Source organism: Corvus hawaiiensis, chromosome 7 (assembly GCF_020740725.1).
Source record: "Corvus hawaiiensis isolate bCorHaw1 chromosome 7, bCorHaw1.pri.cur, whole genome shotgun sequence".
Lineage (NCBI taxonomy): Eukaryota > Metazoa > Chordata > Aves > Passeriformes > Corvidae > Corvus > Corvus hawaiiensis.
Genome location: NC_063219.1, coordinates 8849272 through 8862066, shown reverse-complemented (window position 1 = coordinate 8862066; position 12795 = coordinate 8849272). Strand labels below are relative to the sequence as shown.

At 37.6% G+C, this 12795-nt stretch overlaps 1 protein-coding gene across 3 annotated transcripts in view; it reads left to right on the top strand.

The window, feature by feature from the left end:
* Nucleotides 1-12795, top strand: part of COL5A2 (collagen type V alpha 2 chain) — a 134676-nt gene that overhangs the window by 95272 nt on the left and 26609 nt on the right. For all 3 annotated transcript variants that reach the window (XM_048308700.1, XM_048308698.1, XM_048308697.1), the window contains exons 9-18: nucleotides 1755-1799; nucleotides 2310-2363; nucleotides 2956-3009; nucleotides 4487-4540; nucleotides 5328-5381; nucleotides 6109-6162; nucleotides 7210-7254; nucleotides 8199-8252; nucleotides 9130-9174; nucleotides 11467-11520. In XM_048308700.1, the coding sequence (XP_048164657.1) occupies nucleotides 1755-1799; nucleotides 2310-2363; nucleotides 2956-3009; nucleotides 4487-4540; nucleotides 5328-5381; nucleotides 6109-6162; nucleotides 7210-7254; nucleotides 8199-8252; nucleotides 9130-9174; nucleotides 11467-11520 (513 nt within the window). The remainder of the gene's footprint in view (nucleotides 1-1754; nucleotides 1800-2309; nucleotides 2364-2955; nucleotides 3010-4486; nucleotides 4541-5327; nucleotides 5382-6108; nucleotides 6163-7209; nucleotides 7255-8198; nucleotides 8253-9129; nucleotides 9175-11466; nucleotides 11521-12795) is intronic.

The following is a 12795-nucleotide window of genomic DNA, read 5'->3' as shown; positions in this document are numbered from 1 at the left end:
CACAGGAGAAAAAAACAGCTCCTTTTGAGTTGCTGCAGAGTGACTGAAAATTGTCAGGTATAACACAAAGCAGAATAAACAAATACGTAACATATTTTCACATGGTGACATCAAATCAGAGATTTTTTTTGTAGAAATTTAAAAACTTATTTCCAAAACCAACTCTTAAATCTATGCTTTGTTATTTGAAGACAGACTTCCTGTTTCTCCAGTGGGTCCAGTTTTCTCACTGGCATTCCTCACTATATTAGATATGCCTCACCTCATTAGATATGCTCTTTACTTTGAGTGCACTGGGGACTTTCAATGGTAACATTGAAATTTTCTACTGTCTGTGAAAGCTGTTTCACCACCCTAAGTTTTTTCTTCTGGGACTCTTGGGGTTGTTTCTTAATAATACCTCTCTTCACGTTTGATATCTTGAAAATACTGTTACCCTCTTTACCGATATTTTTTAACATCCATTCTGAAGGAAACCATCTTTTAGTGATTTTACTGCCCATGAGTTTGCCCACCTGAATCGTACCCAAGTCCCCACTGGTAGCCTTCAAAATCAGTTCCAATGCCATACAAAAGGTTCTAAAAATAATTTGATATTTTGCCTTAGGACTAACCTTTGCAATGAGTTCTTCAAAGAACTTTTCGCTGAAAGTCTCTCTTCAGTGAATTTGCTTTCTGAACATAACAATGATTTGTTCCACATGTCTGTCCTACTTTGTTGCTTACATTGTTTTGCTTAATCCTTTCACTCAGTTTGTCTCAAGGTATTGCATGTCTTGTACTGCCTCCTCTCTTGTCATTCTCAAATATGGTTAATTTTAATGTTAATATATCTACGGCCTTGCACAAAATCTGCTAAAGTCAGCTGGCACTCACTTGTGGTTTTTGGATCGATTCACCATGTTACGTGACATCCTTTTTTTCTTCTCTTGTAAACTGCGTAACTGACAGCTGAAACATTGTTTTGTTTCTAATGTTCATTAGCTTTTTTTTTAAATGGCCCATTGCTAACTCTTCTACATTTGCTTTGTAAAAATTATTAAAAATTAATGAATTTTAAAAGACATAAATCTTGAATTTCTGTCAAAATGAATGGTTGTCTGTTACAGCTATTTTTGTATTCCTAGAACCAAGATAATGACTTTCAAACAAGAAAATGTTTATTTCATGTTACAAGTTACAATTAGATTTGAGATTTTTCCGAAAAGTCCCATATGACACTTTCTAAGGGACAATCTGAGTTTTGTGTAACAAACCACAATGATTTGGAAAGCTCTTTTGGTGGTTCATATGATATACTTAAACACATCCTTTCATTACTGCTTTTCAGCTCATGACTGAGAAGAACAAGATGAATTTATTTTGTCAGTGATTCCATTATGGGATTCATCTGAGTAATGAGATTCCCTTCAAGTGAAGACTATTCCCCCCAACTCTTATTTTGTTACTACATTTTTTTTGTGGAGCTAGACAGACAGTTTGGTTATTCTGATTCCAGAGACTGTGAGGTTGCAGAAAGCAGCCAAGTCCATATTTTCAGCTGCTAATGAAATTATGCTCCTGTGGCTTTTGGACTTTGAAGATTTCATTCAACATGCATTTGTATTTCATAATGCCAGTTTTGAGTAAAAGCCTTTCTGAGGTTTGACTGTAGAAATGCTCATGGTCACTATCAGGCTATTTTGCTCTTTCTAGTGTGAATGTTACTTGGGAAAGGTTGTTTTCCAGTGTGTAACAAGTTGTGTGTTCAACAGGGTCCAGTTGGTCCACGAGGTCCTCAGGGTCTCCAAGGAAAACAAGTGAGTGCTTCACCTCAGGGGATTTAATTGGCCAGAGCTGAAGGCAAAGCTCGTAGTGATTGGGGTTTGTACGTCTCTGGGGCAGTGTCCCTCCTCAGTGACTTGTGGCTGAATGCACCTTCATCCAGAAGGGGAATTTAAACAAGGGCTCTGCTCCACATGGACTCTATACACAAGAATTGGCTCCAAAAGAACAGTTTATTAGATCTTTAACAGGGTTTTAACCCAACACATTTTTTAATGAGTGAGCAGCAAAGAAAATGGAGACTGTTCTGGTTTTGTTATTGGCATGGTGTTAAGTTTCCAGTGGCATTTGTGTATGGCACAGGATTTATCGACAGCTTGAGGGGTTTTAGTATCCAACTTTCACTCATATGGAAATGTGAACCGGTTCTGAATTAGAATCCAGACTCTCGCATGGGCTGTGATTTTCCTGGTCATGGATTTTAATTTATATCCTTATAATTGCTTTTGGAATTTGTAACTGTATTAATTTTTGGTTAATTTTAGGGTGGTGCTGGCCCCACAGGCCCACCTGGTGAACCTGGGGATCCAGGACCAATGGTAAGACCAATAAATGCAAACATTTCTACAATAGAATTGCAAATATGCTATACTTTTTTATTTTAGAACAGAATTTTTGTCATGTTGCTTCAGCTGAAACTATTAAGTAACTTCAATGAAGAGTTGTGGTGTTCAAAGCTTGTTGTCCTGGATCTGTGAATTTGAATTGTTTTGAATGTGAATAGCAAGAATTATATTATGAACAGTCATTGTTTTCCAGCACAGGCCTGAGGAAAACCATACCTGATAGTGTACGCTTACACAAAGGGTGATAAGACTATTTTTTTTTGAGGCAACAAAATGATTCAAAAGTAAAAGCAAGAACCAGAGATTTGAAGCAACAGCAACTGTGATTTTTAATGTTCTGTTTTTTTTTTCCTGAAGAATTTATCCTATAATTTCTTATAACATAATGCAGATTTTCTAGGGTCAGGATGGTTAAAAGAGCACCGCAAAATTAAGCAAGTGTGCTTGGGCGTAAAATCTTCCTTTTTCTACATCTTTTTTTCGTAAAACCAGACTTTGAAATGGAGCAAATAGATATTTTAGTGATGGCTAAACTGACTTCTCAACAAATATATTTATTTTGTAGGGGCCAGTTGGCTCTCGTGGACCAGAGGGACCTCCAGGCAAACCTGGTGAAGATGTAAGTTTGTTATTCTTTGTATCTTGTTTTATTTTTAATAAAACAAACATTGGCATCTGTGAGACAGTGACTAACTAGCAGATGTGCCTGTTCTAACTCCTATTGTCTGCTTACTTTGCTTTGTAATTGTACTCCTCATTAAATCCACTGTCACAACTGTGAATCTTGGCAACCATTTTCCAACCCCTCCTTTCTTTTCCTTACATGTCATCATCATACCTAAAGTCTAAGCACCAACTATGCTATTTCTTGCTTCAGTAAGTTCTTAACTGATATATCTTTCTTGAAATCAAACATAATAATAAATCACAGTTATAGGGGGTCAGCTGGAGGCATCTCATGTCTTTTGGGATCGCATGTTGGGGTAGAAGAGCTGTAGTGGCAGCATACATGTGTGTCTGGACAAGATTTTAATATTTAATTTCTTTAAAAAATTGATAATTGATATTCTTAACAGATTTTTTTTTTCTCTATCCATGTATGCACACATATATATGTAAAATGTATGTTTTATACATGTTACATGAGTGTATATGTACTGCACGACAGCCTAAGACCTTACTGGTCGATGTATATTATTTGTTTGCAAATCACATTTAATCCACCTGAACTGTAATTTATAACTTGGAAATTAATTAGAAAACTGCAGATGACATTTTAGTATGGAAATTAATTGTGTAATAGCTACTTTCCCATTAAACTGTACAAAAAGTTTTAAGAGACCTTGGCAACAGTTAACTCTCAGCACAGGGAAGTCAAATCTTGACACTGTTCTAAGAACTTCTTCCATTTCCATTGTTTGGGTGTCTTTAATTGCATTTATGAAACACTTTGCCTTTTCTTTGACCTGCAATTATTTTTCTGAAGCCTTTCATTTTCCTACTACCCAGCATCCTGAGTGTATTTGAACTGATTGATGCATGTAAAGGACTGTTTGGCTGTGACTCTGAAGGGCTTTGACTAATCTTTGAAATATACTTGTTTGGTTCAGACTGACCGTATTGTTTTTCCTATTGCATTACAGAGAAACTAGTCACTGTCCTAGAATGAAATGATACACATTTTAAAACTTTTGAATGGAAGGAGAGTAAAAAGCTACAACGCAAGTAGTTTTAGATTGCTGTGGGAAATAACAGCAATTTGATGCTCTGTGGGAAGATGACAGTAGGTTGCCTCATTAATTTCCATCAGGGAAACCAGGTGACAGCACCATCTCCTCATTGCTGGGATGCATTGTAGGCTCAGCCTTCAGCTTTCCCAGCCCTCAGTTAAAAACCCTTCATAAGTTAATGTGTCTAATGCACATTTGCTAGGCATGTGTGCAGTTGGTTTATATTACTGACACTGTTTACAGCAAAGAGAGGATGCGTAATACTGATGTGAATGTCCTCATTTGTTTGAATGGAAGAATGATACAAAAAGTCCATTTTCATATTTCCTGTTTTAACATGTTCCTTTTTTTCCCCTCCTTCCTTAGGGTGAACCTGGCAGGCCAGGACAATCTGGTGAGCCTGGATTTCCAGGATCTCCAGTAAGAGCGTGATTATTTACATTTTAGCAAAATAATCATATGTCGTCATATGATACTGGTTTCTTATCGCTTCATCCTCATGTGACTCATCTGTTTTGCTTTTAATTATGAGTGCAAAGTTCTGCCATTCAGTATCTGCAGTCCTTGTCTTAGCTTGCTCTTTGGCTCCAGATTGGTGTTTGCTTTGTTGCTGAGAGGATATCTTGTTATCTGAGATCTTTGTTCTAAATTCATATGACCAATATTCTGACACAAGGCACTTATCTCCCTTCCATTAGCCTTTCCAGAGAAACTTGGTAGGAAGCTAAGTGAAAGAGAGCTTTGGTTTAATTGCTAAATGTGTTTTAGTAGCAGTGGCTTATCATGTTTCTGGACTGGCATATTCTGAAAGAACAGGTACAGTGTGCAGTTCTGAGTTTCTGTTTTATTTTAAATGATTGTTCTGAGTTTTGATCTCAGCTTAATTAATGTTTCTCCATATTAACCCTCAAAACTTGACCTGCTGCTCCTCTTATTTCATTGCTTCTGTTGAAAGTTGAAGTTTGATCACACAGCAATGTAAATGATAAAGCTTTTAATGTCAGTGAAGATGTTAATAATGCTGAGACTAACTTCAAGGCTGTATAATCTGTGACCTGTTCAAATGTTGTGCCTCACTATGATGAAGGTGAAGGAGTGTTAGCAATATTAGTATTACTGCTGCTGCCCTTGTCCCTGTTAGCATCATTATTGCTCGGTTTATCTGCAGAATCAGGATTGGATTTGTTTTTTTCTTTTTCCTACCTAGGGCCCTCGAGGCTTTCCTGGTGCTCCTGGTCTCCCAGGTCTCAAGGGTCACCGGGTAAGAGACAAGGTTTTCCCTCTGTGTATAGATGATATTTCCTGGCAGCTTCAGAATGAAGTTTTTTCTTTGTATCTGTGCAGAATTTGCCTATACTAGAGACGAGGCAGCTGTAGCAGAATTACTGACATTTGAGAGAAAGAGGGCCTTGCAGAAAATCAGCACTATTCCCCTTTAAGCTGACCTCTGTATTACATGCTCCAGTGCTTTCTTCATTCTATTTTCAAATGTTCTGGGAATCTGGAAGGAGTTTGCATGAGCCCTGCCAAGCTTCAGGAGGCGCAAACCTGACAGTTCTCTCACTTTGTTGGCAAGTCTTGTATTAGGGTGGGGAACTTGAGAGGTGGATATGTTTGCAACATGGAGTGATTACAAATTACCAACTTTTCTGGCCAGAATTTTACTTCAGGGAGGAATAAATACGTTTCCTATGGCTCAGAGCCTCCTCCTTGTTGTTTTAGGATTTTTTAAAAAAACTTTCTTGTTTTAAAAAGGAAACCAAATCCAAGGAAATGTACCTTGTACAAATGGTTTCCATTTAGGAAATGTTTAAAAACTTTATTCCATCTGTTTTTTTCTTCTTTATCTTTTTTTTTCTTTTCTTACTCTTACCACCTCAGATCCATTTTTAATCCTTTAGTATCAAGTTACTTTAACAATAATAGTAGGAATGTTCTCTGTATGTACACCTATAAATACAATTTCTTCATATTTTTATAACTTACAGGGATTGAAAGGACTTGACGGTCCAAAAGGTGAAATTGGAGCAGCTGGAGCAAAGGTATTTTCATGGCCCAAACAACTAAATGGTTAAGCATGTTTTCTGTCATACCAAAATCATGAAAGGCAGGAGATCTTTCAAACACAGCTTTGCACCCTCCCTGACCTTTGTATGGGGAGGGAGTTCAGTAGTGCCAGTCCCAACTTCAGCTGGGGCTGCTTTAGGCCTGTAAGGGATCACTGGCTGAGCTGAGTGCTCCATTTGTGACACATATGTGATACTGAAGACAGCAGAGTCTGTTAGCAAAGGGCCCTTGCACTTCTTGCAATTCTCTACTTGAACAGTTCGTGGTTCTGTTGGCTCTTTGTGACCAAGTTGAACATTTTTTAATATAATCAAATAAAGCAATGCATAACTAAAACCTGATTCTCCTCTTTCAAATTATGAGAGATTGGCATAAAAGAAATAGGCATTGGAGAGGAGAGAGGGGATATATTCTATGAAACTGACTATTTTATTAGTGTATTCTCTTAGAATTTTTGATCCCCACTGGCACTGCACCACTCTTACAACTTTAGATCAAAGCAGTGGTAATACAGGATAGCCAGCTGGAGTCAATCCTTTCAAGATAGGTTAAAAGATGTTTTAAAAGAGCATACTTTTTTCAAGCTTTTTCGCTTTCGTCAGTACTGATACTGAAACATTTTTGGCCTAACATAGGTGATAATTGAATGTGGGACAGAACTATTCCTTTAGATTAAAAAGATAGTAAATGAAGTGAATCTTCCAAAATCTGAATTTAAATGTGAGATCCATAGTTAAGGAGAGTTTATGTAAGAAAACATTTCTTTCCCAAGATTGCCTACCACTTTCGGTGGAGGCAGCAACAGCAGCAGTCTTGGCAGAGAACGCATAAACACTGAGAACACATTGACATTGCATTTCCATCAGCATGGGGAACAGTGTCCTTGCCATGTGTGATGCACACAGGTACCTGTGCAGATCTGCCCCCACGGTCCAACATAAGCATGGACGACAGGGATGAGATGTGACTCTATTTTCCTTTCACCTTTTTCTCTAATTGTGTCATTTTGCTTCCTTTTCTAGGGAGAGTCCGGACCAACGGGAGCCATGGGTCCAACAGGTCCTCTAGTGAGTGTCACATGCACTGGGTATTGCAGAAGTGATTGTAAATATTATTGCCAGTGGGAATTTCAGGGGTTTGGTACCTGTATTTGAGCTCATGGAGCTGAACTTTCTCTTCATGAAGGCTTAATTTTCTATTACTCTGACAGTGAATTTGGTCCACTGTAAGCTGTTACTGCCCTGCATTCACAGACATAGGTAATAATGATAAGTCAGAAGGCTCAACAGAGACTTGGCTGCAGGTGTGGTGCTTGTTTCCCTCATGTAAGTGTAGGGTGATAGTTTTTGCTTTTTTACAAGTTGATGCCTCATATAGAGTGATTTCAACATAAGAAAAACTGGCTTAGGTTGCTCTGAGATAGAACTGGAGTAATTTAGATCAGGAGTAAACTAGGTAAGAAAACCATGGACAGAGGGTTTTGGAGGTTATGGTGAGGATAAGTATGCATGACCTGGAAGTGAAATGGAGAAACTTTTTCTTAGAGTAATCTTCATTCAGATGTGGTTTTGGACGACTGAATATGTGTGAGTAGTGTTACATGACAAAAATTGACTCTTGGCAGTGCTTTTGGAAGTAAAGCCTCTTTCTGATATCAGATAAGGGCATCTTTCTGTGAAGCATTATGTTGTGTGTAGAATGTAATACCCCTGAAGTGGAATCTAATTTGTGAATGAGATTTAGTGAAGGAAGTTGCATTATTGTCACTGGTGAGAAAATACAGAATTAATTCTAGTGTGTTTAAAACTGGAAATACTGTTGGAATGCAAAAAGAGAAATTACAGTTTATTAAGTTTCCACTTGTGAGGCTGTAAGGATTTAGATGAGCTGCTACTTCTTTTCTGCTATAGGACAAGATAAGCTACACCTGCAGGAGTGAAAAAAACCAACACTTTTTATTGTTCTGACATGAAGACCTCCTAAATGAAGCACTTTTTTTTCTTTCTTCAAGGGACCTAGGGGAATGCCAGGAGAAAGAGGACGAATTGGACCACAGGGTGCCCCTGTAAGTAGCATCTTCCTTCTCTCTTGTAATTCTTCTCCTGTTTTACTTAAATTTAAATCCCTGAGCCTAAAAGTGTTTGTTAATGTGACTTGCTACTCACTTGTGTGGTGAGTTCTGCTGTAGCTTAAGAAAGTTAAGTCTTAGCAGTTTTGTGGGGTGAGATCTTTGCTATAAATTTTAGAAGTTAAAAACAGTTTTAAAATGAGAATGGTTACTATATGGTAATTTCTTATAGCAGAGCTGCCCATGAGTCCAAATACCCTCACAGCACAATTTTCTGGGCTATAAAAATGTCTTCTGTGTTTCTGTGGAATTTCTTGAGAGAGGTTCTTTTCAGAAAAAATTATTTAACTGGAAATAATATGTTGCAATTTTGTCTGGAAAAAGGTTTAAAATGAATGTTTAGATGCAGCCTTTCCATTCAGATTTCAATTTAGATGAAATCTAAAAATTTAAATCCAGATAATAAGGCTATCTTCTTAAAAAATTTTTGACTTTCAGCAAAAAGAGAGATTATCCTTGACATGAGATCATATTTGAGTTAGAACTTTCATCCTGCTGCTTTTATGTCCAGTGTCAAGTATTGTTTTTCTGGCATTTCTCCCTATGACTTTCCTATGCTCCACTTGTGTCATGTGCCCTATACAATGACACTCTCAGAATATCGTCCTTTCTGAAAATAGAGAAATCCATTAACTCAAATGGGAGCATAATTTCTTCCAGACGTTTTCCATGACAGTGTTTGGAGGAATTTGCAATCCAGCATTTCTTCAATCACTTTAGTATATATGGCTTTATCACAAATGCTGACGACACATAATTAAAAAAGTAGGTCGAGGTCTTACAAATAGTCTGTGTTTTCTGTTTTCATGTCTAGGGTGGACGTGGCCAGCATGGTATGCCTGGGAAGCCAGGCCCAATGGTAAGGGATTGGTTCTCAACCACCTACGTTTTCACTTCATATTTCCACTTGCCTTTCGACACTACCCAGAAAAACCAAAAAGAAACATTGGCAGTTGGTGGTATCAGTTAAGTGCATCTGGAATTAATTATCTGAGAATGATTCCTAGTTCTACTCAGTTTTAATGCTGTCCTCTGCAAAATTGTCCTCTGTAGTTTACTTCATCTAAAGGTTTTAATTTTCAGAGGAGTAGGCCATAGCATTTCCCGGGGAGGTGATGCTCTGCTGCTCTTATGGAGTCCATATGGTAGGGAGGAAAGTGCCTGCATTGCAATCTAAAGCAGTTCACAATTGCCTGTTATCTTCCTTCACATGCAAAGTTGGCAAATGAGGCTGTACCCGTTGTCAGCAAGAAGAAAGGCGCTCACTGATAGCACAACTTGCTCCCTGCAATTGTTCCATTAGCAAATGTGTAAAAGAGCCGTTTAATTACGGACAGTCACTTTTTGAACTGAAGAACCAGAAGCCTGTGTCTGAATGTCTGCCAAGCTGAGAAAGCCTGGCCTGCATGGCTGTTCAAGTTCTCCCACCACGGCAACAGGGCTGCAGAGGAAGATGTGGCTGTTTACACTCAGAGTGTCAGTGTAGCAAAAGATGTTGGTTTTGATCTTACAGTCCAATCTCACACTGCATTTGCAAAATACATTTGTGTATTTTGCAATACACGTGAGTCAGGGATTATTCCCATGCATACAGTTAATTTGTGTTGCTTTTGCATGTGAAAACTAGTGATGATTTTGTACTATTTGTGCAAGGCCAGCTTCCACTTTAAAAATGTGGTATTTATGTTTGCTTTTTTTTTAAAAGCACCATTTGTAGGATATGGTGGACAGCTCCTATCCGTTGATGTAGTCAGCCTTTACTGTTTTGCAATGTTCAGCTTAGAAAAAACCAACAAACTGAACACAAACCCAACAACCAAACGCCCCAAAAGCAGTGCACCAAAAACCCCCCCTCAAAACCCTAAACCACACCTGTCTGCAATTAGAATTTCCTTCTGTGCATACTCTTGAAGAGACTTTCTCAGACTAAGTTCTGAGAAAAATTCATTTACCTGTTTCATCTTAATGAACATACTGTTTTATTAAAAACTTCATTAAAAAACAATTAACTGTAATAGAAGCTCAAAAAATAAGTGTGAATACCTAAAAGCTACAAAACTCAATTATTTAGTTTATCATGAAGGAAAGGTAAGTTGTTATAAGAAACTTTAAAACAAAGAAACGATTTTAAAAAAAAGTTCAAAAAAGCTGGGTTGCAAGCTAAGAGGTTTTACATGAAGCTTGTAATTTTTCTTTGGCATAGATTGTGAACTCAGCTTCACTGGACATGATAAGTGGTTGGCTAATATTTTTGGAAAATCCTACGTAGTGTCACAAGGGAGACACTCGTCCTTAATGCACATGTTTCTCATTGGAGAAAGTGTTAATAAAATGGGTTGTTTGGGTCAGTGCAGTGGTGCACCAAAATCCTGGAACTCTTCCTGCAGAAAGAGAGAGATTTGGCAGACATTATTTGTGATCCAATAAACTGGGACATAGGTTTTCAAAAATATACTTAGTGAGCTGTTACATCAGTTCTGTAGAAATCCAGTGCAAGGTCACAGCAGAAGTGTTGTTAAGCAAAATAATCAGATTGTTCTGATTAAGTTTGTCAGGAGAGCTTTATTACATAGAACATTTTTCTCAGTATGAATCGTATTTTACAAAAAGAAAAGCAGAAAAAGATAAAGAGGAATTATCTGGGAACAGTGTTGCAGTGAGTATTAATAACCACTGTGTGCCGCTATCCAGAGACTTTGGAATACAGTAGAAAGTTCTGTGAATGTCTTGTTCAACCCAAGAGGCATTATGGAAATGGAAGCATCTCTGCCTCTATAGCCCTGAAACATTGATACAAAATCTGTGTTTTACAGCTTGAAAATGGATTTGCTGTGAATTTAGGAATCTTAATTCCCATAATTGTTAACTGTGAATTGTGTATGTTGCAATTTGGGCATTAATAGCTGAATCAAGAGGTGTAGCTTTGCTGAAATCAGCAAACACATTTTTAAAGAACTGCACCACAATTCCATAAAATGTATATGTATCTCTTAAAAACCTGATATTTATAGTTATTTTGGTTTTGTTATAAACAAATGTTTTATGACCAAAAAATACATGTAATCCTAGACCCACATTTACCCGGTGATGAGATGATAATCTGTGGGATCTAAACTGATGAATTACAGCTTTATGTGTCTGTCTTTTATAGGGCCCACTTGGCATAACTGGTTCTCCGGGTTTTCCTGGTGTTCCTGGTGTAAAGGTAAAAAATAAAATGAAAGTATCTTTTTAAAATGTCTAACAGCACACAAGTAAAAACGTGGACTAGACTACACAAAGCTCAGACTGACGTGTGTACAGATCCCCAGGAGCTGCTGTGAAATCAGTCTTAAGACCTTCAGGCAGAAGATAAATGAAAAAAAAAAAGCCAAATGAAGCAATTGCAATTCACCACTGTTAAGATACTTTCCTTTCCCTTTTTCTCATGTCAAGGGGTAATTATAAGATAACTGTCATGCTGTGCATCAGGAATCTTGTCCAGTATATTCAAAGAATTGCAAGATACATATTTAGAAGTGAGTTTGTGGGGGCAAGTCTAAGACAATATGGAGGCAGGACCTTCCAGTGCTGAAACTGCTAGTTTTGGCCAAGAACACTTTTTGAGTTGATCTGGACTGGTAAAGGAAATGCCTGAACCCCAGCAGAGATGTGCTGCAGTTCATCACAACAGAGCACATCACAATTACTACATTTTGTGGCTTGGAGTGATTGGGCTGTGAAATGAAAAACTTTCATTGGCTGCAGCACTGTCTCTATGGCACTTCCCTCTCTTGCTTTTCAAAAAAGTGTTCGGGTTTTTTTTCTTCTTCTTAGCCTTGAGACAAGATAGAAAATACACTTCATACAGCTTCCTTCACCCAGCTGCTCCTCTTTGTTCCTTTACACTCCTAAAGCCTGATAAGAAAATGTTATACAAGAAGAAACTCTCAATTGGTCGGGTAGCCAAGTTCAGCAGATGTTTTGTGTTGTTGTGAAGCTGGCAACGTTCATGAAACTGTTTGGAAACAAGTCTTAATAACAGTATCAACTTTATAATAGAATAGCAGGTTGAAAGGGGACCTCTAAGATCATCTGCTCCAACCTTTCTTGGAAAAAGTACACTCTAGACAAGATGAGTATACAGTTAAATGACAGCTCTTGTAGTGCATGTCATAAAATGTTTTAGTATGGCTCAGCATGATATTACCTAAGTAAATGTTTGAAAAAGCTGTCACATGGTGAATCGATTACAGCTTTTGAAAAGGAGAAGCTACCTTCAAGTTTGATCATCAGATGATGTAAAATTGGAATAGTTGCTTTGAACTCATGAAAGCTCAGCAGATTATACAATGAAGATGTGGATTTGAAGTATGAAGAAGTGATATTAACAGCCACCAGTTCCAAAAGGCATATTTCCTCATAAAATTAAAATTTGAAGAAGATGCTGGGAAGAATTTTTTGTCATCCAGTCTAATCTTACAGGGATTTGATATTTAAT